This window comes from Citrus clementina, unplaced genomic scaffold, assembly GCF_000493195.1.
Source record: "Citrus clementina cultivar Clemenules unplaced genomic scaffold, Citrus_clementina_v1.0 scaffold_7, whole genome shotgun sequence".
NCBI classification, from domain to species: Eukaryota; Viridiplantae; Streptophyta; class Magnoliopsida; order Sapindales; family Rutaceae; genus Citrus; species Citrus x clementina.
In genome coordinates this window covers 10,312,306-10,338,721 of record NW_006262075.1, presented here as the reverse complement: position 1 = coordinate 10,338,721, position 26,416 = coordinate 10,312,306, and the positions used below count along the sequence as shown (strand labels likewise).

The window sequence follows — 26,416 nt, the reverse complement described above, 5'->3', positions numbered from 1 at the left end:
CTGTCCATATAATGGGAACTTACAGTAATTTTGTCTTCTTGGCTGCTTGCAAATTGAAAAGCACTTCTTTGCTAGTCATGGCGTATCTCTCGTAGTTCTTCCGTGCTCTGTTCGAATCCCCGGCCAATGTTGGCCCTCCTGCTATCACACGGATGGTCGGCTGTTCACGTTCCAGACCCCTTTCAACTCCTTCATCCTGCGTGTATTGTGATTCAATAACAGGGGACACTCCATCTACATACTTATCCAAGTATCGGTTCCTCACTAAATCCTCCACCTGAATCTTCAGGTCACGACATTGGCTGATAGTGTGACCATGAGTGTCGTGGAATTTGCAGAATCTACTCTTATCCCGTCGGTGAGCCGATTTTGTTATAGGGGCTGGCCTCGTCCTTCGATCCTCTCATACAATTCCTCCATGGAGATCTTCAATGGAGTGTACTGTCTATATGCCAAGCTCTGGTCTATCAGCTGAACTGCTCGGCTATCCTGAATGCCATCTCGGGCTGGTATAGTCACTAGCTGATCTGGTTGTCCAGCCCTGGAACCATTTGCATGTAACGCTCTGGGAGTGTTGTGATAAGGGTGGGCAGCCATCCGCCTGAATTCTCGTTGCCGCTCCGGGAACGAGGTGCGCGGAGGTTGGAACTGTTGGGATCTCTGAGCTACGGGGTAAGGGCGGGATCGAGTTGATATTCCGCCCATAACGGAGGATTCCTCAGCTCGCTTTCCCGATCCGCTCCCGTTTGGGGCTCTCTGTTCTTTTCGCCTCAGCTCTTCCAGCTATTCACTCTTTATCATTGCCGATTTCTCCTCTTCGATTTCTATATCTCGCCTCACCTGTTCGTGCCCCGCCGAATAATTCTGCACTAGGGGGCTTCTTAAGTTATACCACAATCCACCGATTTTTACACCTTCTTTTAATCCCCTCAACGCCTGTGGGTGATTAAAAGCTCCCAAATCTAGCACGGCCTGGTGATATCGCTTTACAAAATCCCGGAGGGACTCATGCTCCTCCTGTTTCATCCCCATCAGTTCCATCATGTCGTCCTCTGGGGCTACTGCTCATCGGAACTGTTTGGCCAACTCTTGGCACATGTGCTTGTAACATTTTATACCTCCTGGGGGCAGCTTGCGGTACCATTCTCGGGCTCGTCCCTCGAGTGTCAATGGGAACACCCTGCACCTCTGAGCTGGTGTCAACCCCTGCACCCCCGTCATGTCGTTTAAACGCTCAATATGCACCAGCGGGTTATTTCGACCGGAGTATTTGAGGTCGGGGAGGCAAAAATCTCTTGGGATTACTGTACCCATGATCTCCATTGATAACGGGGATTCTTTATCCAGCATTATCCTCCAGCTCGAGGGCTTTCTCTTGCCCTGTATCTCCTCCATCACCTCCGCCAGTCTGCGTACCTCCCCCTCCAATTCTACTGCACGGTCAGGATCACGTGTAGCTATCTGGTCTCGTTCTAGCTCGACATTGTGCAACCGCTGTCTGAGCTCTCCTTCATCAACACTGCCCCCTCGGCCATTGACTTCCAGTACCCGTCCGGGGAGAGGTTGGTCCCTCCCTTCATCTATTCGTTCTCCTGAAACCCGACCAGTGCTTCTGTGGGGATGCACCCCGTTAGTTTGGTCTGCCGGCAGAGGGATTTCCTCGACTCTACGCCTCCGGAGGCTTAGTTCTGCTCCAACATCATCTCTTCCCACGGGGGTTTCACAATCCCTTCTCCGCTCATCCCTCAGCTCGTGCAATATGGTCGCGAGAGTCTCCATTTGTTTCTCCATCCGCTCTAATCGATCTTGCATCATCCTCTCCCGGGCTTCATTTGTAATTTCCCGAAGAGTGATTGTCTCCCCAGCTTCGTTATCCTCCCTCAAAGCGTCATTCCTTGGCACATCCATATCTAATCGTTCGCTGTTTCTTCGGTAACTACTAATTCGGTGGTAGCTTTTTATCCAGCTCCCCACAGACGGCGCCAAAATGTTGATGCTTAAATCTGCTCGCCCTTGGACCGACCGGATTCTTTCACCAACGTTTGTGTTATCAGTTGTTGCTCGAACCACTGGGGTTGGAATCGCCCTCCTTTCTCTTACTAGACCTGCGTTCACCAAAAACGGATTAGAGACGCCGGTGGTTTTGCCAGCGTAAACCCTCCGATGCCTAAGTTAGCACAAGGTGTTTACGAAAAAACAGCGCAATTTGGATTCAAGAATGGTTTCTAATTTATTCGAATTTTGTAAGAAAAAAGGTCTGATTGCAATTTGGCAGCGTTTTCCCTCTCTCAATTTTTCTGTCCCCTTTCTTCATCGATTTCTTCTTCCTTTATAGCCGCTGTCCCACGTTTTCCTTTACCCTTCATCCCCCCTTCTCCGGGTAGTGGCAGCCCCTCATGGGACTTTAACTGCTACATTGTGGGCAAACGTGGGATCTTGCGTCTCCCGCAACGGTTCTGAGAAAAGCGTAACTACCGTGATTCTGTGGGATCGTGTTCCCGCTTTTTGGGGGATTGGTATCGGCTCGGTATATAACTCTGGTCGGTATATTACCCTGGCCGGTCCTCACCTCTGGTTAGCTCATGTTTATCCTCGTGTTCTGCTCATACAATTTGGCTGAGGTGATCCATGCCGGGGCGGAAATAGCAACATGGCCGACCTGGTGCTTTTATTTACTTAACACCATGTACTCAACACATGTTAGATTTGACACGTTACACTTTTGTTCTAGGATCCAAAATCTTAAGAACATAAGATATTTATTCTAAGATTTTTTATTAATTTATTCTTAGACGTTGTTGGGCCATATTTATTTACACTTTAGTTGATCCGTTCCGTTTTTTGGTCTAACAAGAGGAACACTAAACTCATTTTTCTTTTCCCCCGATTTCACCTTTAACACCCTTTTATTTTAAAACGTGTTAAGCTCTCTCGAAAGTTAACGAAATTTTTGTCAAAATTGCACGATTGACTTTTTTGCGACTAGTAACGCTTCTCCCGTGCTCCGCTTTTTCACACTTGACATTGATGAAAACGAATCTAGAGATGTCAATGAGTTTTGGACGTTTTAATGACAAAAATATAAGATAAAGATTTTGTATGCATTTAAACATGAGAAAAGCATATCAACACTCTAAAATTGGAGATATAGTCGCCATCATCCCATTTTAAAAAATAGATACTAAGACTCCCTTTTGACCATAATATCTTTTACTTTTAGTATCCTAAAAAAATTAACTTTAATATTTTATAATAAATAGAAATATAAAATTAAAATAAATGTAATAATATATACATTTTAAAATAATTTCAATATATAAAAGATATTTTAATATTTTACAAAACCGATTAGATATAGTTTGTTATATTAAAGTAAATTTTATAATAAATAGAAACACAATATTAAAATGAATGTATTAGATTTAAATTATTTTGAATATTATGTAAAATAATAATTTCAACATTATTATTATTTGAGATTTTTTTAAACTGTAAAATGTATTTAATACAAATATTTATTTAAAATCTCTACAGTAAATAAAATAATATTAAAATAAATATAATAATTTACATATTTAAATTTATTAAAAAATTAAAAATTTTAATATTGTTAGTCTATTGTATAGATTACATTATTTATATAATATTTGTATTCGTTAAAAAATTTTAAAGTCAATTTTTTTAGGATAATAGATTATAGTAAAAAGGGAGTCTTTGTGTTTCTTTTTAAAAACTTGGGGGAATTGATAATTATTTTTTTTAAATCTTGGGGGTGTAAATATCCTCTTCGCTTTAAATGCGCAAAATTTGCAAGTGCAATTCATCTTTCACGTATGATTAAATGTAAAATAAAGACTTTTAAATAAAATTTGGCGGAACAATGGAAAATTTAATGTAATAAAAAATAATTATGACATCTTGTTAGAGGAGATATAATAAAGTTTATTCCCCAAAGTAAACTAAGAATGATTAATAATCAAAAAAGATTTTCTCTTTTATTCAATTTAACATTATAATTATTATTCATGTAAAACATATTTCCTACTACGGAAAAACATTGAATACAAATGGAAATAAATATCTGATTAGGAATACTACTTTTATTTATTTAAATTTTCAAATGAAAATAAAAAATAATTTAAATGTTTCTTCTAATAGAATTTTGTATTGATTAATATATGAACATACAAAAAAATTAATTTGAAAAGAAATAACAAGTTCACAACTATTATATACAATAATAAGTTAAAATAATTGATAAAATTTTTAATTCCCTTACAAATTAACATTGAAAATTTAAAAATTATTATTATTTTTTATACATTTTTTTTCATTTATTAGACTTTTCTGTATTCATTAACGGTAAAATTGAAAAATAATAAAAGATTTGAGAAAGAGGGATGTTTGAGGGATTTTATAAACTATAACAATATAATGATTTATTACACCAAACTATAGAGATGTAAATAGCTAGTTTAGTAATAAGAATGGGCTGTTGTAATTTAAAAGTTACAGTTCTAGCACTTGATAGGTTGATGATGTGCTTCAGAAGATAAGTTAATTTTTATTTTATGTTTATATGATGAAAAACCTATAATATTTTAACCATTTTTTTAAAAAATATTATTCAAGCACATAATCAATCTTTATTTCACAACTATAACATTTCCATAGCAATTGTGGCTTGTAAGCCACTACACAACAATATCAAATAGGCCAATACCAATCAGAACCTAAGATGGAAACCTTAGTAGTTATGCATAAAGACAGTGTAAGATTACAATGAGTAACCAAATCTTGTTTAAGCACACAATCAATCTTTATTTCACAACTACGACATTTCCACAACAATTGTGCCTTCTAAACCACTACACAACAATATCAAATAGGTCAACACTAAATGGAACCTAAGATGGAACCCTTAGTAGATATGCATAAAGATGGTGTAAGGTTAAGATGAGTAACCAAATCCCTCTCTCGTTACCAAACTTTGTTAAACCAAGACAAAGCCCACACATTTTGAATAAGTAATAATTTAGTAATGCTATGCCTTTTAAAATAATTGATGTATTGTAAAAATAATCGATTATAAACAGAATCAATTAAATGTTTACTATAATTTATTTTTAAAAATACTGTAAGTTTTAAAATCAATTGTATGTGTTTGATAAATCTTAGTGTTAAGTTACTGTAACAATGTAATATTTTCTATATATATATATAGAGAGAGAGAGAGAGAGAGAGAGAGAAAGAAATTTTTTTATTTTGTATATATAATAATTGCTAACTAAAATTTTTTTGTGTTATTAATTTTATTTCTTTTATTTTGTTATCTCAAATATAAATTAGTAATAATAATAATAATCTCTTTAAATTTAATGATTTTATTTCCTAATTTGAATAAGAATAATTTCTGGGTTCTATAATAAATATGTGAAAATATTTGGAATTGTATTAAATATAAAACTAATTCTCAAAATTAGATTTTGAAAAATTACTCATTTCTTACTTTACAAAATTTGCTTTAAAATAGAATTAATTTGACAAAAATAACTTTTAAAAAAAATTACAAAACATTAAAATTAATTTTTAATATTCAAAATCACTTTTAATCCTCACTCCGGTTGTTGATGGCGATGCAAGGGCGATGTTAACAATAACTTGAACAATGTTAACACAGGACGCAATGGGGTTGATGCAACACCGCACAATTCAACTTCTAATCGCTCAAAATTGATGTGGTTATTAATTTTAAGCTAAGGTTCCCTGTTTAATAATTGAGTCGGTTCAAGTCTAAAGTTTCTGACACCATTTATAATTCATTTATGACACGAATAATTATCGGATTAATTATATTATAGTGATTTATCTGTAATTCTTTTTTTTTTAATTTGTAAAGACTTATTTCTTATTCAACAAAACTGCATTTTATTTTTCATTCTTTAAATCATTTGATTTTATTTTAAATGAAATTGATTAGAATTTAAATAGGCAGTACTACAAATTAAAATTTCCAGAAAATATATTAAAAACATGTTCAAAAGGTAGTTCTCAAAGAAATATAAATTTGTAAAGACTTATTTCTTATTCAACAAAACTGCATTTTATTTTTCATTTTTTAAATCATTTGATTATATTTTAAATGAAATTGATTAGAATTTAAATAGGCAGCACTACAAATTAAAATTTCCAGAAAGTATATTAAAAACATGTTCAAAAGGTAGTTCTCAAAAAAATATAAAAGTTATGTTAAATGCGCTACATGATTATTTTATGATTACAGCCGACGCTGCCATATGCCGGTCCATTTGTGCTTCTCGATGACAGGATGAAATATATAAACATATGCTGACTTGATACGCCATGCCATTTATAGTAAGAGATAACATTGCTCAGTCAAATTAGCTGATACACAATATTTTTGAGCTTGAATTTCTCTTTGTCGAATTCAATAAAAGAGAGAAAAGCACCTGCTGGTTTTCGTTGTTTTCATCACTGACTGATCATTCCGAGTTGCAATGGAGGAGAGCCATGAAATTTACCTGGCCAGTACTACTTCGCATAGGAGTCATTCTAGATGGAGAACAGGTTCAGTGGGTGCATTTTCGATGTCTTCAAGGGAAGAAGATGACGAGGAGGCTTTAAAATGGGCTGCTATTGAGAAATTGCCTACTTACAATCGTTTGAAGAAAGGGTTACTAACTACTTCACAAGGTGAAGCTTTTGAAGTTGATGTTTCTAATCTTGGACTCCAAGAAAGGCAGAGGTTGATCAATAAGTTGGTGACAGTCACTGAAGTTGATAATGAGAAGTTCTTGTTAAAGCTCAAGAATCGTATTGAGAGGTAATAAGCTTATCTATTATTTTTGTTCTCTTCTCTAATTTTTTTTTTTTTTTACATTAATAACTCAAGCATTCATCAAGCTCAAATCCTGGACTCGAGCCTTAAGAAGACTTATTCTAACCACTAGAACTAAACCTTAATTTACCCTTCTTTCAAGTCATATTATTTATATTACAATAATTAAGCTATATATAGAGAAAGGACATTTTTGGATAAATTAATATTCACATGCTTTATTTTAATATTATTTAAAGAGCATTGATATTTGAACACCATAAGACACTACCAAGACAGAAATAGATAGTTACAGTGGCACTTTAACATATTAAATAGTAATGTTGGTCGTATTCCTGGTGGTCAAATATTACTTAAAATTTTGAAAAATGAGAAGGGAGCGAGGCTGCACAAAATCACAGCCCATCTCTCTCATCCGCTGCCCTGTACCCGCTAAAAATCTTTCAGCTTGAGTGTTTCACCAAACACTACCAACTTTTACAGCCACTAAAAATCAATTTTTACTCTCTGTTAAAACTCGAGCTCGGGTGTGCATGCATGAACTTTGTTTACGGCTACTGCTGATGTTTCTATCAAATGTTCCCAACAGTTGGGTTTAGTAAGTAGTATGTTGACTGCCTAATTCATTTCTGATTTTCCGCTCGGCGCCCTCTTCTCAGCAAAAGTTGGGACTTTATTTCCTTCACAATTATAAACTTGGGTAGGGAAAAAAATCTCCCTCACTGAACTAAATATTCTTCAAAATTACTAAGAACAGAAATCTGAACCATGCTTTTAGTAAACTTGATATGGAGTCATTTTAATAAAATTCTGTTTAAAAGAAAATTCTGATTTTTCATTTTTCTTTGATTATATTCGTCTCAGAGTTGGAATAGTGCTTCCAACAGTGGAAGTTCGATTTGAACATTTGACTATTGAAGCAGAAGCATTTTTAGCAAGTAAAGCCTTGCCATCATTCACTAAATTCTTTACCACCATCTTTGAGGTAGCATTACTCTTCCAATATATATCACGAATTGTTTAAAATTTAATTGTAATTTGTTAATTTCTCGGCCCGAATTTTAATATTTTGTATGCGCTTGAAGGATTTGTTGAACTATCTCCACATTCTTCCGAGTACAAAGAAACACTTGACAATCCTCAAGGACGTCAGTGGAATCGTAAAGCCAGGCAGGTGAGAATCGAATTCCTATTGTTTGTCATTGAATATTCTGTTGGTAGTAATAACAAATTGTGCTTTTTTCTTTTGTTGCAGATTGACGTTGCTTTTGGGTCCCCCAAGTTCTGGAAAGACCACTTTGTTGTTGGCATTGGCCGGGAAACTTGATCCTAGTCTAAAGGTGATTATATAGTTAAAAGCTCTAATTATTTTAGAGGGGTTTGGCTTTTAGCATTGTAAAGTTCACACTTTGGTTTTATCTCTGATTGGAGAATCGAAATGTCTCTTTATAGGTTTCTGGTAGGGTGACATATAATGGACACAACATGGATGAGTTTGTGCCTGAGAGAACAGCTGCTTACATCAGTCAACATGATAATCATATAGGCGAAATGACTGTGAGGGAAACCTTGGCCTTCGCTGCTAGATGCCAGGGGGTTGGAACTCGTTACGGTAGGTTTCTGATATTTTCTTTTATTTCTTTACTTCTTTTATTTTAGCTTTGTTCAACTATAGAATTCAGACGGTAGCATGCAATTTTTTTGATATGGTGTAAGCATTAAATGTCTTTGAGTTTGGGAAATGCAGAAATGTTAACTGAGTTATCCAGAAGAGAGAAGGCAGCAGGTATCAAGCCTGATCCTGATATTGATGTCTTCATGAAGGTAAGAGAAGCTGAAGACTGTTTGAAGGATCTGTAACCAAATTGATTCCGGGAAGAAAAAATATTTAATAATAAAATTTGGAGAAAGATGTGTTTTCAGTTTTAATCCTGGGCTTCAGTCAGGTGTTTCTATGGCTTAAAATCATTGTACTTGAACATTGATGTTCAACTCTTTATGACATTTTCTTGAATTAGATCAGTTTTAAGCTTGGTATTTTACCTTTCCCCACTAGAAAATAGAGTTGCATCAGAATCAACCTTATAAGATAGATTTGAACTCTTGGTGATTGAATATCATATATTTTTCTGTGAATTCTCATGTCTCAGGCAGCATCAACTGAAGGCGAAGAAGCCAATGTGATAACTGATTATTATCTAAAGGTATCATTATTATGAATCACCCTATAAACTAATAGTGAATTTTTCTCAAGAATAATAACTAAAGTCACTTGTTTGAATGTTTTCATCATAAATATATAGGTTCTGGGACTGGATATCTGTGCAGATACCATGGTAGGGGATGAAATGAGAAGAGGTGTATCAGGAGGACAAAAAAAGCGTGTCACAACTGGTAAATACATAACTCTATAAATTCATTTATATTGTTCACAATGATTTCAAAAAAAATTCTCTTTTTATTCAAACAAATTACAATTTGTATTTCAAATTATAGGTGAAATGATGGTTGGTCCAGCGTTGGCACTATTTATGGATGAGATTTCCACTGGTTTGGACAGCTCAACGACTTTCCAGATTGTTAATTGTTTCAAGCAAAATATTCACATCAATAGTGGAACTGCTGTGATATCTCTCCTACAGCCAGCACCAGAAACTTATAATTTATTTGATGATATTATCCTTCTATCTGATGGGCAGATTGTATACCAGGGTCCCCGCGAACTGGTGCTAGAGTTTTTTGAATCTATGGGCTTTAAATGCCCCAAGAGGAAAGGCGTGGCTGACTTCTTGCAAGAAGTATACGCTAATAGAGCTCTTACTATAGTATTTCTTTTTCTTAATATTTTTAATAAACATCCTGTGGCTTATCTTTACAAATAATATGTTGTAGGTAACATCAAAGAAAGATCAAGAGCAGTATTGGGCACATAAAGACAGGCCATACAGGTTTGTTAAAGTCCAGGAATTCGTTGCGGCATTCCAATCATTCCATGTGGGACAGAAACTTTCTGATGAGCTTCAGACTCCATTTGATAAGAGCAAGAGCCACCGAGCTGCTTTGACCACAGAAGTTTATGGTGTTGGCAAGAGGGAGTTGTTGAAAGCTTGCACCTCAAGAGAACTCTTGCTGATGAAGAGGAACTCATTTGTCTACATCTTCAAGCTCATTCAAGTAAGTATCAACTTAAATTTTTAGTTGTTTTAGTCATTTCTTTATGTGATAAGGATTATTGATTAATTTTTTCCCCTGCTATTAGATCGGATCTATCACATTGGTCTATATGACACTCTTCTTCAGAACAAAGATGCACAAAGATTCAGTAACTGATGGTGGAATTTATGCTGGTGCCTTGTTCTTCGCCATTGTGATGGCCTTGTTCAGTGGATTTGCAGAGATTTCTATGACCATAGTAAAGCTTCCTGTCTTCTATAAGCAAAGAGATTTCAAATTCTTTCCTCCATGGGCATATGCTATTCCCTCATGGATCCTCAAGATCCCTATCTCGTTTCTGGAGCCTGCTGTTTGGGTATTCTTGTCATATTATGTAATTGGGTATGATCCCAATGCAGGAAGGTAGAAAGAAAACAAACAAAATTCTCTAGTAACTACTGAAGTTTTTATTGTACGATATCTTTATCCATCTAGTTTATATAATGATTTTCTTGTTGCAGGTTTTTTAAGCAGTACTTGCTCCTCTTGGCTTTTAACCAGATGATTTCTGGATTGTTTAGATTCCTTGGAGCAATAGGCAGGAACCTGGTTGTTGCTTACACTTTTGGTTCATTTGCAGTACTCGTGCTTTTGGCTTTGGGAGGCTTCGTCCTTTCACGAGGTACAAATAGTGTACAAGTAAAAGAGACTATATTAGCTTCTTTTATCATAATTTAACAATTTCTTTGTTTCATACTCCAGAGGAAGTTAAAAAATGGTGGAAATGGGCTTACTGGAGTTCTCCTGTGATGTACGCACAGAATGCAATTTTGGCAAATGAATTTCTTGGGCACAGTTGGAAAAAGGTAATTATTTGAAAGATTTGAGTTTTTTTTTTTTTGGTTAGTGACATACTCATGTCTGTGATTTTCCATCTCATAGTTTACTCCAACTTCAACTGAATCGCTTGGAGTTCAAGTTTTGGAGTCTCGTGAGTTCTTCGCCCATGCATATTGGTATTGGCTTGGATTAGGGGCTTTGTTTGGTTTCATACTACTGTTGAACCTTGGTTTCGCCTTGGCTCTTACTTTCCTTAACCGTGTGTACCTTTACCTTGTTCACTTATATTACTCCTAAAGCAGTCAATTTATGTCCTAATTTCATGCAAAAATATGTTGTAGAGTTTGAGAAGCCTCGGGCTGTAATAACAGAGGAATTTGAAAGTGATGAGCAAGATAACAGAATTGGAGGAACTGTTCAGTTATCAAACTGTGGAGGTAGTTCTAGTTACAAGACATGCTTATGTTATAAAACTATTTCATTTGAGAAAGAACGAGTTATCTTTTAACTTTCTTCTTATGCTAAAAATTATTTTAAACACGTAGAGAGTGGAAATGACAATAGGGAAAGAAACTCCTCCTCATCCCTTACAGAAGCAGAGGCCAGTCATCCAAAGAAAAGAGGAATGGTTCTTCCATTTGAACCTTATTCCCTTACCTTTGATGAGGTTGTATACTCCGTTGACATGCCACAGGTAATATTAATTTAAAAGTTAATTAGGTAATATTTAGAGAGTTCGATAATATATTGTTTTATTACAACGTATGTCCTGGCATGATCAACAATTAATTTGATTTTACTTTGCAGCAAATGAAACTTCAAGGAGTTCCTGAAGATAAATTAGTGCTTTTGAATGGTGTGAGCGGTGCTTTTCGGCCTGGTGTACTAACCGCTTTAATGGGTGTCAGTGGTGCTGGTAAAACTACTTTGATGGATGTATTGGCTGGCAGGAAAACGGGTGGATATATTACTGGGGATATAAGAATATCTGGTTACCCAAAGAAGCAAGAAACGTTTGCTCGTATTTCAGGATACTGTGAGCAAAATGACATCCACTCTCCTTTTGTTACTATATATGAGTCCTTGTTCTATTCGGCCTGGCTACGTTTACCACCTGAAGTTAATTCTGAAACCAGAAAGGTTGGTACTGAAATCAGCTGGAGTGTTGATTCCCAAAATACATTCTTGGTAATGGTCATACCAATTTTTAGTTTTACCCTTCAATTACAGATGTTTATTGAGGAAGTCATGGAGCTTGTGGAGCTGAAACCATTGAGACAGTCACTGGTTGGTTTGCCTGGTGTAAACGGTCTGTCAACAGAGCAGCGTAAGAGACTTACCATCGCGGTTGAGCTGGTGGCTAACCCGTCCATCATATTTATGGATGAGCCAACCTCAGGGCTGGATGCGAGGGCTGCTGCAATTGTTATGAGAACTGTTAGAAACACAGTGGACACTGGAAGAACAGTAGTGTGCACCATTCATCAACCAAGCATTGACATATTTGAAGCATTTGATGAGGTAAGAAAGAAATCTTGATTAAAATTGCATAAAATTATTTTTCTCCAGTGTCTCCTGATTACAGTGGTTCAACAATGCATTGCAGCTATTCCTAATGAAGCGCGGGGGACGTGAAGTTTATGTTGGGCCACTGGGTCACCATTCTTGCCATCTTATCAGCTATTTTGAAGTATGTCCCGATGCACACTTTCATATTACAACGGAAGTCTAACTTGAATATCATTCTTCTTACTTAAATATCACTCTGAAACTAGTTAATGCATGTGTATTTGCATTTTCAAGGCAATTCCTGGAGTCGAGAAAATTAAAGATGGTTATAATCCAGCAACTTGGATGCTGGAAGTTTCGGCATCATCGCAAGAAGTAGCTTTGGGGGTTGATTTTTGTGATATTTACAAACGCTCAGAGTTGTGTAGGTATGTTTACGATTTGCTGCTAGGCAACATAGCCTATAGAACAAAATCCATTCAACACTGCCAACGCATTTGTTTAACTGAAAATTAACGTTGATGTATGGATATGTATCAGGAGAAACAAATTACTCATTGAAGATTTAAGCAAGCCTGCTCCAGGTTCAAAGGACCTCCATTTTGCTACCCAGTACTCTCAGTCAGCTTTCTCCCAATTTATGGCTTGCTTATGGAAGCAACACTGGTCATACTGGCGAAATCCAGCATACACTGCTGTTAGATTCCTTTTTACTACTTTTATAGCATTGTTGCTGGGTTCAATTTTTTGGGACTTGGGTGGTAAAACGTGAGTTACAACTAGATGTCTGCTTATATTTAAATGTTATTCATAATTCTTCTTGTTTCATCTGCCTTTGTTCTTAATTCTCACTTTTCAATTTATAGGGAAAAGAGGCAAGATCTGTCTAATGCAATGGGTTCCATGTTTACTGCACTTATCTTCCTCGGCTTTGAATATTGTATATCAGTGCAGCCAGTAGTATTTGTTGAAAGGATGGTCTTTTACAGAGAAGTAGCCGCCGGCATGTTTTCGGGCATTCCATGGGCTTTAGCACAAGTAATCATTTGACACATTAAACGTATATTTGAAATGTTAAAAGAAATGTGTTTCATTATTGATTTTTGATTTTCTTTCCTGCAGATTATGATTGAGATTCCTTATGTGTTTGTTCAGTCATTAATTTACAGTTCTATAGTGTATGCTATGATGTCATTTGACTGGACAGCTGCAAAGTTCTTTTGGTATATATTCTACATGTACTTCGCATTATTGTTCTTCACCTTATATGGCATGACGGCTGTGGCTGTGACACCAACCCACCACATTGCTTCCATTGTTTCGACTTTATTTTTTGGATTGTGGCTCCTCTTTTCCGGATTTATTATCCCAAGACCCGTAAGTATTAATTGTCTTCCCATTTCAATTTTATATGCTAGATTTTTCTAACTTACAGATATTTTGCTACTAATTCTTTTCTCATCTTTCAACTTGTCAAACAACAGAGGATTCCAATATGGTGGAGATGGTACTACTGGGCAAACCCTATAGCTTGGACCCTGTATGGATTGATTGCTTCGCAATATGGGGATGTGGAGGACAAAATAGAAACTGGTGAAACAGTGAAACATTTTCTTAGAGATTATTATGGTTTCAAACATAGCTTTTTGGGAGCAGTCGCAGGTGTTCTTATTGCCTTTGCAGCGCTCTTTGGAATTCTCTTTCCCCTAGGAATTAAGCAATTTAATTTCCAGAGGCGATAGGAATTTGATTTGGCTTTGAAGATCAAGTCTGGCTTAATGGAACATGTACTGCTATCAAACATTCTAAGGCACACGGAGGAATCGTGTCGCAGATGCCTTAACTAATCCCGGTCTTTCAGTTTCCTGAGTTTACCTGTTGGTACCTTTTTCCCCCAGTTTTCATATAGCAATAACATCAAGTTCTTTTTATTAGGGGACAGCACATCTAGCCTTTCTGCATTTTATAAGTTTACTCTTTTTGCCTGCGGTTGTTATTTGTTCGATATTCAAATGTTGTTTCTTTCTTCATAATAAAAATAGTAGTGTGCAGAAAATAAATAAAAGAAATCTGTGATTAATTAATGTGACTAAAAAGGATCATGTTTAACTAAGTCAAATCAACAAATTTGTAACTTAGCATGTGAAAATCCACATTCTTGCTCTTCCAATTGCATCTAAATTATTGATTTCCTTTGTTAAAAAAAATTAAATAAGTCAGGCCGCACAGTTGACATTATTGTATCCTCCTCCATCATGAAGTTTTGTCTAATAAATCGATCTTTCCAATATCCTATTTCTTTATTAATAAGATCAGCAACCAAGATTTAAGAAGCAATAGCTGCGGAGAGAATGAATCGAATGTGCTGTGAGCCTGTAAACCCAAATTGCTTTCCATAAATAGCAAAACACACATACTTAATTCTTCATTTTTACCCAGATGTAGAACTTTTAAATTATAATTAGTCTCGTACTTGTGTTTAGAATTTTTTTTTTTTTTCAGATACTGATAAATGGATCAAAAATCTTGTTGGGACTTGAAATCCAGCAAAATTTTTCCAGCCCAGTGCCTGCCAGAACCTATCGTAATGTTATAAAAGTTGAAGTTTACCTTGAAATCTAGAGTCCATCTCGATGCTTGTCATGATGTACCTCAATACATGTATCAAAGTCTGGTCCAAAAATCCACTCGAAAACAGAAGAAGAAATGTGTGCTCCTACATACACGCATAAAAACTCAAACCCTTGACATCAAGAACAAAAAATAAGGTTTCCGCTACTTACCGGCTCAACCAACGAGTGGTTTTGCAATATTTATATTTGACGTTAAATATTGTTTTAATGTTGATCCTAATTTAATAAATAGTAACGATTAATTGGTTTTTTTGGTAAGGCTTATCTAATGGTTATAGGTGTTTATATAATTTGCTCATTTTAAAGCTTTTATTGTTATTTGGAGTAGAGTCTTTGAAGATTAAATAAATTATTTTGTTTCTACTAGCAAAACTTAAATTTTAGACTTTTGAGAATAGAAGTTGAAATTTTTTTAAAATATTGAAATGTGTAAAATATCTTTGACACGACTCGTCCCGAATCATTTGGGGCGAGTCTATCTGGTTGCGATTAACTATATTGATATTAAACTTATTAATGAGAATTCTACTGAAAATCGGGCAAAGTCTCCCATATCAATCTAATATTCTCAACCTGCAAATTTATAAAACGAACACTCCCAATAGGATTCAATATTCAATCAACATTCACAACCAATTTCCTTAATTGAAATACCAAATGTCATCCAAACATCTAATATCAAAATACAATAGATTATACTTAATCACAAAATATACCAAAATTATATAATCTAAAATATCTCAACAAAAACATCTCGACTTCTAGCACTATCACTGCTATAATTTCAAAATAACTATCATTGCTAGGTTGATTGTTGTAATTGCAAATATCCTGTGGGGGGAGAGCGAAGTGTAATAAAAAGGGTGAGTATAAAACTCAGTTAACTCAGTGAGTGGATAATATTTTTTAAAAATAATCTTACTTAAAAATAAATTCAATCTTTTCGCTAAGCAATTTCATCAAATATCATAAGAACTTATATAAACTAATTTAAATTAAATCATGTACTGATATAACAACAATACATAATGCTGCATAAAATCAAAGAAATCATAACACTTATAATATCAAATAGTAAATGTCAAAACTATCACTAAACAAGTACCTAGGGTAATAATCTTGTCACACCCAGACCTCTACGGACGGTGCAATTGTTGAAAAATAGCATGTCTATATGCTATTTTGAGGGCACATTTTGAGTGGGTCTCACTTAGCGAAATTGAGAAATCTTGTGAGGTTCGGATTCTATTCCGTTAATACTTCAAAAGTGTAATTTTATTTTCTAAAAATGGTACTTGGGTGAATGAGAAATTGTCTCTCAAAGTTCACCCTTGAAGTTAGAAATTTGAAAGGAAATTAGGTTTATCCCACATGCGAAAAAGAAGCCTAGGGATTAGTATTTATATACAAACACTTAACCATGCATGAGTAAAAATAATAAGCATAGAGGCTCTCTCCACACGCGCGTTCGCAGGGAGGGTGCAAATCCTAGACCGATTTGGTTGAACTCGTGTGCGCCCGCGCATCCTGCGTACACGAATGTCAGCCCAAAATCATCCAAAACTTGCATGGCACGTTATGCAAAAGATCTTATACTTCTTTGAGTATTGAAGTTGCAGAATAAAATCACGGCTCACAAAAAAATTGGCCTAAGACTCCAAAAATTCTAATGTTAGCCCTGAACCAACTAATGCATGTATGATATGTGTAATTGAATTTAATATAACCATCACTTGTATAGTGGTGTTCTCAAATAAATGCACAATGTCATAACATCATGTTTGTATGGCTGACGCATGTAATTTTCTAAAAAAAGATTATATACAAATACGTTTTTCTAGAATATATGAGTAGAAAAATTGAAATTTGAAAAATTAATTATTGTAATGACACTTCTGACTTTTTACAAGAGTTCGAGAAACATTATTTCGAGTAAATTGATCACGATTGTCGACAAAAGATAAGATTGATTCTGCTCCCCAAAATAGTACGATATTAACAACGACTTCAACAATGCTAACCCAGGACACAATGAGGCTGCTGCAACACCGCGCAATTCTGCTCCTTGGCCTCAACTGAAATTTGTAAGTCTGGTTAGAGGTGGCAATTTTTGACGATTCACCAACCTGCCACGAACACAAAATAAATTTGTCTCTGGATTGGTTAAACTTGACACGATTACAAATTTTTGGTTCAGGTTGCTTGTTTGATATTCGTGTCGGGTTTAAAATTTCTGACACGAATAATTATTTGATTAATTATATTGTAGTGACCTACGTTTTATTCAATAGAACTACATTATACTTTTCATTTCTTAAAATCATTTTGTTATATTTTAAATGAAATTGATAAGAGTTTAAGTAGGTAGTGCTACAAAGTTTCTAGACAATATATTAAAAACGTGTTAAAAAGCTAAATATTCAAAAAAAATATAAAAATTATGCAAAATGGTTTACATGATTATGCCAACCCTTGAGGAATCTCATAGCCACCACTGCCGTATGGCGGTCCATTTATGCTGTTAGATGAAGTATATATAAATATATACTAAGTTGATGTATCACTCCATTAACAGTAAGAGTGGACACTGCTCTGTCAAATTAACTAATTATTAACACACAATATTTCTGTGCTGGAATTTCTCTCTATTGAATTCAACGAAAGAAAGAAAGATATAACTTGTGGGTTTTGGACCCTTTGGTTGGTTTCAGCAGTACTGGTTGATCAGTTTGAGTTGCAATGGAGGGCAATAATGATATCTACATGGCCAGTACTAGTCTGCCAAGGAGTATTTCTAGATGGAGAACAAGCTCTATGGGTGCATTTTCGAGGTCTTCTAGGGAAGAAGATGACGAGGAGGCTTTAAAATGGGCTGCTATTGAGAAATTGCCCACTTATAATCGTTTGAAGAAAGGGCTACTTACTACTTCACAAGGAGAAGCTTTTGAAGTTGACGTTTCTAATCTTGGACCGCAAGAAAGACAAAGGTTGATCAATAAATTAGTGACGGTCCCTGAAGTTGATAATGAGAAGTTCTTGTTAAAGCTCAAGAATCGCATTGAGAGGTAACATACAGATTTCTTTTTTCTGTTTTTCTGCAGCTTTAGTCAGGAATTTGTTCTAGTAAGGGGGAGTTCAAACAACAATATAAACTAAGAAGTAACAAAATTTGAACTTTATTGTAATACGAGAGAATAGTATTGCAAGGGAATCCTAATTTTTGTATAAAGGGCAAAAAAAAAAAAAAGAGCATATATTTAGGGTTAGGCAAAACCAAACCGAATTAAAAAGAGCCACCGATATAGTTTTCATCAGTTACATTTAGCTTCCGAATTTTTTTTATTAAAACCCAAAATTCATTTTGGTTTTCGACACAATTTTTAGAAACGAAATATCAAACTTTGTGTCACTATTTTAGTAAAAGAAAATAAAAATAAGAAGATAAATCGAAATAGCGAACTATGTGGTTCGGGTTCGATTCCATTTTTATTCGATCTTTTCAATTAGTCAAAACTGAAAACTGAACCAAACCACAAGTTATCTGCAATCAACTTTTTGCATTGATATTATTTAAATTCTGAAAAAGTCGAACTATTACCACACCTATTTTAATTATATTTCACTTAATGATAAAAATACTATTTTTTTAAATAAACACTATCTTCATTCATAGATCTTACAATTTCTAATTTCATCTTTTTCAGTCTTAATAATTGTTTTTCTCATCAAACTTTCTTTATTATTTGATTTGTAAAGAAAAATAATCTAAAAGAAAAAGTAAGAAAAACTTTAGAAAATAATGAATATTTTATGCGTCTAATATAGTTTTATTGTACTTATAAACTTTGGATGCAACAATTAGTTTGAGAATCCTTAAAAAATTATTTGTAGTGAGATAAATTTTTTTCATTTATTTTCCCACTATGTTGCATCCTAATTTTGTTGCTAGGTATATTATAAGAATATTCTTTTGACTTAGAGGATTACTTCTTAAATTCATATTATTTTAATTATAATAAAAAATTTATATTTTGCAAGCAAAATAATATTGAAGAGAGAAATAAAATGCAAATGGGGTTAGTCCTACTTATATTTGTTTTTAAATGTAATTGTAATATAATAGGGGTTTTATAAGATTAATGAAGGGGTGCCAATAGTCCAACTCTTTTGAAAAATCATAAGAGTCTTTAAGCTAGTTTGGGATTGCGATTGTTGATTAAATAAATTGTTTTACTGTGCGCATATAATAAGCAGTTGATTAAAAAAGCAGCTTAGTTTTTGGTAAACTATGCATCTTTGAGGTAGCATTACTCTTCAAATAAAAAGTCATTAATTTTTAAAAATTTTACTATGTTTTTTTCATTTCTCGGCTCAAAGTTTAATAATATGTGAATTTTTGAAGGGTTTCTTGAACTATCTCCACATTCTTCCAAGTAGAAAGCAACATTTGACAATCCTCAAGGATGTCAGCGGAATCATAAAGCCTGGCAGGTGAGAGTTAAATAATCTATGGTCTCCTAATTTATTTGTACTTATTTCAATATGTTGGTAGTCACCACAAATTTTGCTCGTTTCTTTTGCTGCAGGTTGACATTGCTTTTGGGTCCTCCAGCTTCTGGAAAGACTACACTTTTGTTGGCTTTGGCCGGGAAACTTGATTCTAGTCTCAAGGTGCTGTTTTTCACTTTGTTAAGATTAAGCTCTTGGATGGGTTTGGCTTTGAGCATTGTAAAGTTCACTCTTTTGCTTTTCACTCTTTGGTTTTCTCTCAACTTCGAGAATGAAAATATCTCTCTATAGGTTTCTGGTAGGGTGACATACAATGGGCACAACATGGATGGGTTTGTGCCTGAGAGAACAGCTGCTTATATCAGCCAACATGATAACCATATCGGTGAAATGACTGTGAGGGAAACCTTGGCCTTCTCTGCTAGATGCCAGGGGGTTGGAACCCGTTATGGTAGCTTCTTGTTAAACCATAGAATTCAGACTGTAGTATATATTTTTTGATGTGGTATAAGCATTAAAGGCCTTTATTTTTGGGAAGTGCAGAAATGTTAACTGAGTTGGCAAGAAGAGAAAAGGCAGCAGGTATTAAGCCCGATCCTGATATCGATGTCTACATGAAGGTGAGAAAAGCAGAAGTTCGTACAAAACATGTTTGGTGTTTAAAAATTAATAGAATAGAGTTTAGTGAAAGATGGGTTTTTTTATTTAAGCTTCGCTTCAGTCAGGTTTTCCTATAGCTTAAAATACTATCATTTTACATTTTTCTCAATTGGAAAAAAAAAAAAGAATTTGAAATCAACCTTATGGAGATGGATTTGAACTCTTCATGATTGATTATCTTGTATTTCTCTGTCAATTCTCTTGTCTCTGCAGGCAATAGCAACTGAAGGCCAAGAAGCCAATGTGATCACTGATTATTATCTAAAGGTGTCATTTTTACGAATCAATCTATAAACAATTGTGAAACGATTGTGGATTTTTCTCAAGAAAGTCACTTGTTTGAATGATTTTTAATATAAAATGTAGGTTCTCGGACTGGATGTCTGTGCAGATACTGTAGTTGGCGATGAAATGATAAGAGGTATATCAGGAGGACAAAGGAAGCGTGTCACAACTGGTAAGTACATAACTCTATAAGTTCATTTCTATTGTTTGCAATGATTTGTTGAAATAAATGACAATTTGTATTTCAAATTATAGGTGAAATGATGGTTGGTCCAGCGTTGGCACTATTTATGGATGAGATTTCTACTGGTTTGGACAGCTCGACGACATTCCAGATTGTTAATTGTTTCAAGCAAAATATTCACATCAATTGTGGCACTGCTGTGATATCACTCCTACAGCCAGCACCAGAAACTTATAATTTATTTGATGATATTATCCTTCTATCTAATGGCCAGATTGTGTACCAGGGACCCCGCGAACTGGTGCTAGAGTTTTTTGAATCCATGGGCTTTAAATGCCCCAAAAGGAAAGGTGTGGCTGACTTCTTGCAAGAAGTATGTTCTAATAGAGCTCTTGCTATGATATGTCTTTTTCTTAATATTTTAATAAAAATGTTGTGGCTTATCTTTAAAAATAATATATTGCAGGTGACATCAAAGAAAGATCAAAAGCAGTATTGGGTACATAAAGAGAGGCCATACAGGTTTGTTACAGTCCAGGAATTCACCGAGGGATTCCAATCATTCCATGTGGGACAGAAAATTTCTGATGAGCTTCAGACTCCATTTGATAAGAGCAAGAGCCATCGAGCTGCTTTGACCACAGAAGTGTATGGTGCTGGCAGGAGGGAGTTATTGAAAGCTTGCATCTCAAGAGAACTTTTGCTGATGAAGAGGAACTCATTTGTCTACATTTTCAAGCTCATACAAGTGAGTATCAACTTAATTTTGAGTTGTTCTAATCATTTCTTTATGTTATATTGGTTTATTGATTATGTTTCCCGTCATTAGATTGCATCTGTCGCATTGGTCTATATGACACTCTTCTTCAGGACAAAGATGCACAAAGATTCAGTTACTGATGGTGGAATTTACGCTGGTGCCTTGTTCTTCGCCACTGTGATGGTTATGTTCAATGGATTTTCAGAGATTTCTATGACCATAGCCAAGCTTCCTGTCTTCTACAAGCAAAGAGATTTCCGTTTCTTTCCTCCGTGGGCTTATGCTATACCCTCATGGATCCTCAAGATCCCTATCTCTTTCCTGGAGGTTGCTGTTTGGGTATTCTTAACATATTATGTAATTGGGTTGGATCCCAATGCTGGAAGGTAAGCAGAAAGAAAAGGGTCCAAATTGACATGTAACCAATGACATTTTTTCTGCAGGATATATTTATCCAACAAGTTGATGTGATGATTTTGTTGTTGCAGGTTTTTTAAGCAGTATTTTCTGCTTTTGGCTGCTAACCAGATGGCATCTGCATTGTTCCGATTAATTGCAGCAACAGGCAGGAACATGGTTGTTGCTAACACATTTGGTTCATTCGCATTACTAGTGCTTTTCTCATTGGGTGGATTTGTCCTTTCTCGAGGTACAGAGAATACACTAGTAAATGAGACAAAATTAGCTTCTTTTATCAAAATTAAACTATAATATTGCCGTTTCCTTGTTTCATAATGCAGAGGACATCAAAAAATGGTGGAAATGGGCTTACTGGTGTTCTCCATTGTCGTACGCACAGAATGCAATAGTGGCAAATGAATTTCTTGGGCACAGTTGGAAAAAGGTAATTCTTCCACTCTTATCCATGATTGTTTAATTATTTATTAGCAACTTACTGATATCTGATGTGTGTAAATTTTTTATATCATAGTTTACTCCAAACTCAATTGAATCACTTGGAGTCCAACTTTTGAAGTCTCGTGGGTTCTTCGCACATGCATATTGGTTTTGGCTTGGATTGGGGGCTTTGTTTGGTTTTGTATTGCTGTTCAACCTTGGTTTCACTTTGGCTCTTACTTTTCTTAACCGTGAGTATTGTTACCATCTTCGTTTGAATCTATGGCAATGAGTTTACGTTCGAATTTCTGGCACAAAATATTTACAGGATTAGAGAAGCCTCGGGCTATTTTAACAGAGGAATCTGAAAGTAATGAGCAAGATAGCACAATTGGAGGAACTGTTCAGTTGTCGACCCATGGAGGTAGTTCCAGGCGTTAAACACGCATCTATGTCAAAACTATTTTGATACATTTGAGCAAGAGTGAGACATCTCTTTAACATCATCTTATCATAATAAATTACTTTAAACATGCAGAGAGTGGAAATGACATTAGGGATAGAAACTCCTCTTCCCACTCCTTAACCTTGACAGAAGCAGAGGGCAGTCATCCAAAGAAAAGAGGAATGGTTCTTCCATTTGAACCTCATTCCCTTACATTTGATGAGGTTGTGTACTCTGTTGATATGCCACAGGTAATATTAATTTGAAAAATTATTAGGCAATATTTAGAAAGTTCGATAATATCTCCATTCATTACAATGTAGTCCAGGTGTGATGACCAATTGGTTCGATTTTACTTTGCAGCAAATGAAACTTCAAGGTGTTTCTGATGACAAATTAGTGCTTTTGAATGGTGTGAGCGGTGCCTTCCGGCCAGGTGTACTAACTGCCTTAATGGGTGTTAGTGGTGCTGGTAAAACCACTTTGATGGATGTGCTGGCAGGCAGGAAAACAGGCGGATATATTACTGGGAACATAAAAGTATCAGGTTACCCAAAGAAGCAAGAAACTTTTGCTCGCATTTCAGGATACTGTGAGCAGAATGACATCCACTCTCCCTTTGTTACTGTATACGAGTCCTTGCTCTATTCAGCCTGGCTCCGTTTACCACCTGAAATTGATTCTGAAACCAGAAAGGTTGGTACTGAAATCACCTGCAGAGTTGGGTCATTGAGAGCTAAAACAAGTTAAACAGAGTCAGAAAGAATAGAAAAGTTTGATTCCCTAACTACATTATTGGAAATGGTCATATTAATTTTTAGTTTTACCCTTAATTTACAGATGTTTATTGGGGAAGTCATGGAGCTTGTGGAGCTGAAACCACTGAAACAATCACTAGTTGGTTTGCCTGGTGTAAGTGGTCTGTCAACAGAGCAGCGTAAGAGACTTACCATTGCAGTTGAGCTGGTGGCTAACCCATCAATCATATTTATGGATGAGCCAACCTCAGGGCTAGATGCAAGGGCTGCTTCAATCGTTATGAGAACTGTTCGAAACACAGTAGACACTGGAAGGACTGTTGTGTGCACCATCCATCAACCAAGCATTGACATATTTGAAGCTTTTGATGAGGTAAGAAAGGTTATATCTTGATCAAATTATCAAAAAGTTCTTTTTCTCCCATCTATTGATTACAATTATTCAAAAATGCGTTGCAGCTATTCCTAATGAAGCGAGGGGGATATGAAATTTATGTCGGGCCATTGGGGCGCCATTCTTGCCATCTTATCAGCTATTTTGAAGTATGTTCTGAAGCACATTTTCATAATACAATGGAAATCTAACTGCAATATCACACTTGCATAATTTACATCATGATACTAGCTGATGCATGTTTATTTGTTTTTATAAGGCAATTCCTGGAGTTGAGAAAATTAAAGATGGTTATAATCCTGCAACTTGGATGTTGGAAGTGTCGGCTCCATCGCAAGAAGTTGCTTTGGGGGTTGATTTTTCTGATATTTACAAACGCTCAGAGTTATACAGGTATGTTTGTGATGTACTACTAGGTAGCATAGCCAATGGACCAAAATCCATTCAACAGTGCCAACACATTTGTTTAACTCAAAGATGAATGTGTCAGGAGAAACAAATCACTTATTGAAGATTTAAGCAAGCCTGCTCCAGGCTCAAAGGACCTCCATTTTGCTGCTCAGTACTCTCAGTCAGCTTCCACCCAATTTCTGGCTTGCTTATGGAAACAACACTGGTCATACTGGCGAAATCCAGCATACACTGCTGTTAGATTCTTTTTTACAACCTTTATAGCATTGTTGCTTGGGTCAATTTTTTGGGACTTGGGCGGTAAAACGTAAGTGATAACCAGTTGTCTGGAACAGTTTATATTTAGATGATGTTCGTAAGTGTTGTTGTTTCATCTGCCTTTTAATCTTAATTTTCACTTTTCAAATTTTAGGGAAAAGAGGCAAGATCTGTTAAATGCAATGGGTTCCATGTTTACTGCTATTATCTTCCTGGGCGTTCAATATTGTTCATCAGTGCAGCCAATAGTATCCGTTGAAAGGACGGTCTTTTACAGAGAAAAAGCTGCTGGCATGTACTCGGGCATTCCATGGGCGTTAGCACAAGTAATCGTTTGACAAGTTACATGTCCATATTAAATGTTATAAGAAATGTGTTTCATCCTGATTATTAATTTTTCTTTCCTGCAGGTTATGATTGAGATTCCTTATATATTTGTCCAGTCACTAGTGTACAGTTCTATAGTCTATGCTATGATGGAATTTGACTGGACAGCCGCAAAGTTCTTTTGGTATATATTCTTCATGTACGTCACATTGTTGTTCTTCACCTTCTATGGCATGTTGACTGTGGCTATAACACCAAACCACCACATTGCTGCCATTGTTTCGACTTTATTTTATGGGATATGGAACATCTTCAGCGGGTTTATAATCCCAAGACCCGTGAGTACCATCCTGCTATTTCTATTGTATATGCTAGATTTTCTTGCTTATGGAATTTTTGTTATTCGTCCTTTCCTCATCTTTCTACTTGTCAAACCACAGAGGATTCCTGTATGGTGGAGATGGTACTATTGGGCAAACCCTATAGCTTGGACCTTGTATGGATTGATTGCTTCCCAGTTTGGAGATATGGAGGATAAAATGGAAAGCGGTGAAACAGTAAAACATTTTCTTAGAGATTATTTCGATTTTAAACATGATTTTCTGGGAGTAGTTGCGGGTGTCCTTACTTGCTTTCCAGGGCTCTTTGCACTTCTCTTCGCCGTAGCAATTAAGCAGCTTAATTTCCAGAGGCGATAGAAATTTAATTTGATTTTGAAGATCAAGCTTGTGCTTCATGGGAAAAGAACTGGTACTAAACATGTGATGTACAACGGAAACCACGTCGCGGAAGGCTTAGCTAAGCTGTTTGGAGTATCTCCACCAGAATGTATCCAATAATACGGTTCCTCTATAGTATCATCTTATAAAAATTGGGTGGGAAGTTATCCTTAACTGTGCTATTTGGAGTTTAATTTCCTGAATCTGTAGAAGTTTAATTTCATTTCTTAGATGATGTCTGGCTTACTGCTACCAAACATGGGGGGGGCACAATTAGGAGAATCGGGTCGGGGATGCCTTGGCTAAATTGAGCATGTTATTCTTCATCTTTTCAGGAATTTACATCTGTATTAATGGCAGGAGGTGGTTAATGTAGTATATGATGCAAGAAGATAGAACTTTTTAATTTGTTACTCAGGTGCCATTTCGTACTTTAGATTACACATAATTAATGATGTGAAGCAAAAGTGACCTGGCTGAGTGGTTCCAAGCAACTTTATTTGACTGGCTACACGAGTTCAAATTTTAGAGAAAAAAAAAACGTTTATTGTTTATTAAAACAAATGAAGCAAACAATGTGGAAATCAAAACAAATGAAGATAATAGCCATCCAAGCACGTCTGGGGTCAACAAAAGGTCACATTTTTAAATATATATTTTTTTATGAGATGAAAAATTGAAGTGTAAAGTTTATTGTTTATTATTATTTTTATTTTTTCTCACTGGTTGGAGTTCAAGAAATCATAACTTTAATCAAATGGATCACAACTCACGACAAAAGATGATGAGAAAAATTTCTGTAAGGTAAGCACACCATTTCAGTAGATTGAGGAGGTCTTCCTGTCCAATAAAAATTTGTCAAATGACAAATCTAA

General features: G+C 35.4%; 2 protein-coding genes across 3 annotated transcripts; both read left to right on the top strand.

The window, feature by feature from the left end:
* Window positions 1–6,386: 6,386 nt before the first annotated feature.
* Window positions 6,387–14,404, top strand: LOC18035983 (pleiotropic drug resistance protein 1). 2 transcript variants are annotated; one of them, XM_024181307.1, is made up of 24 exons: window positions 6,387–6,844; window positions 7,724–7,844; window positions 7,945–8,033; window positions 8,115–8,199; window positions 8,312–8,471; window positions 8,607–8,683; window positions 9,010–9,063; window positions 9,163–9,253; window positions 9,356–9,657; window positions 9,752–10,033; window positions 10,119–10,435; window positions 10,534–10,694; window positions 10,775–10,878; window positions 10,955–11,003; window positions 11,194–11,289; window positions 11,398–11,546; window positions 11,660–11,992; window positions 12,083–12,373; window positions 12,459–12,542; window positions 12,656–12,789; window positions 12,902–13,129; window positions 13,228–13,399; window positions 13,484–13,738; window positions 13,846–14,404. In XM_024181307.1, exons 1-24 carry the CDS (start codon window positions 6,519–6,521, stop codon window positions 14,101–14,103), a joined length of 4,218 nt encoding a protein of 1,405 aa, XP_024037075.1. In that variant the 5' UTR covers window positions 6,387–6,518; the 3' UTR covers window positions 14,104–14,404. The 2 variants fall into 2 exon arrangements, with proteins under 2 accessions (XP_024037075.1, XP_006427140.1); XM_006427077.2 differs by having other exon boundaries at window positions 10,955–11,111.
* Window positions 14,405–19,810: 5,406 nt separating this feature from the next.
* Window positions 19,811–25,804, top strand: LOC18036118 (pleiotropic drug resistance protein 1). Its single transcript, XM_024181319.1, has 20 exons — window positions 19,811–19,954; window positions 20,047–20,123; window positions 20,377–20,430; window positions 20,530–20,620; window positions 20,704–21,005; window positions 21,099–21,380; window positions 21,462–21,778; window positions 21,881–21,987; window positions 22,133–22,236; window positions 22,324–22,480; window positions 22,558–22,653; window positions 22,768–22,925; window positions 23,038–23,370; window positions 23,515–23,805; window positions 23,892–23,975; window positions 24,086–24,219; window positions 24,317–24,544; window positions 24,650–24,821; window positions 24,906–25,160; window positions 25,263–25,804. Exons 1-20 carry the CDS (start codon window positions 19,828–19,830, stop codon window positions 25,518–25,520), a joined length of 3,627 nt encoding a protein of 1,208 aa, XP_024037087.1. The 5' UTR covers window positions 19,811–19,827; the 3' UTR covers window positions 25,521–25,804.
* The last annotated feature ends 612 nt before the right edge of the window (window positions 25,805–26,416 follow it).

Excerpts from the sequence above, each read along its gene's own strand:
- LOC18035983 (XM_006427077.2), top strand. The coding sequence starts at position 6,519 with ATGGAGGAGAGCCATGAAATTTACCTGGCCAGTACTACTTCGCATAGG. Across the intron at positions 10,034-10,118 it reads ACATCTTCAAGCTCATTCAA|ATCGGATCTATCACATTGGT; the intron begins GTAAGTATCAAC and ends CCCTGCTATTAG. Across the intron at positions 13,739-13,845 it reads GATTTATTATCCCAAGACCC|AGGATTCCAATATGGTGGAG; the intron begins GTAAGTATTAAT and ends GTCAAACAACAG.
- LOC18036118 (XM_024181319.1), top strand. The coding sequence starts at position 19,828 with ATGGATGGGTTTGTGCCTGAGAGAACAGCTGCTTATATCAGCCAACAT. Across the intron at positions 20,431-20,529 it reads TCACTGATTATTATCTAAAG|GTTCTCGGACTGGATGTCTG; the intron begins GTGTCATTTTTA and ends TATAAAATGTAG. Across the intron at positions 23,806-23,891 it reads TATTTGAAGCTTTTGATGAG|CTATTCCTAATGAAGCGAGG; the intron begins GTAAGAAAGGTT and ends AATGCGTTGCAG.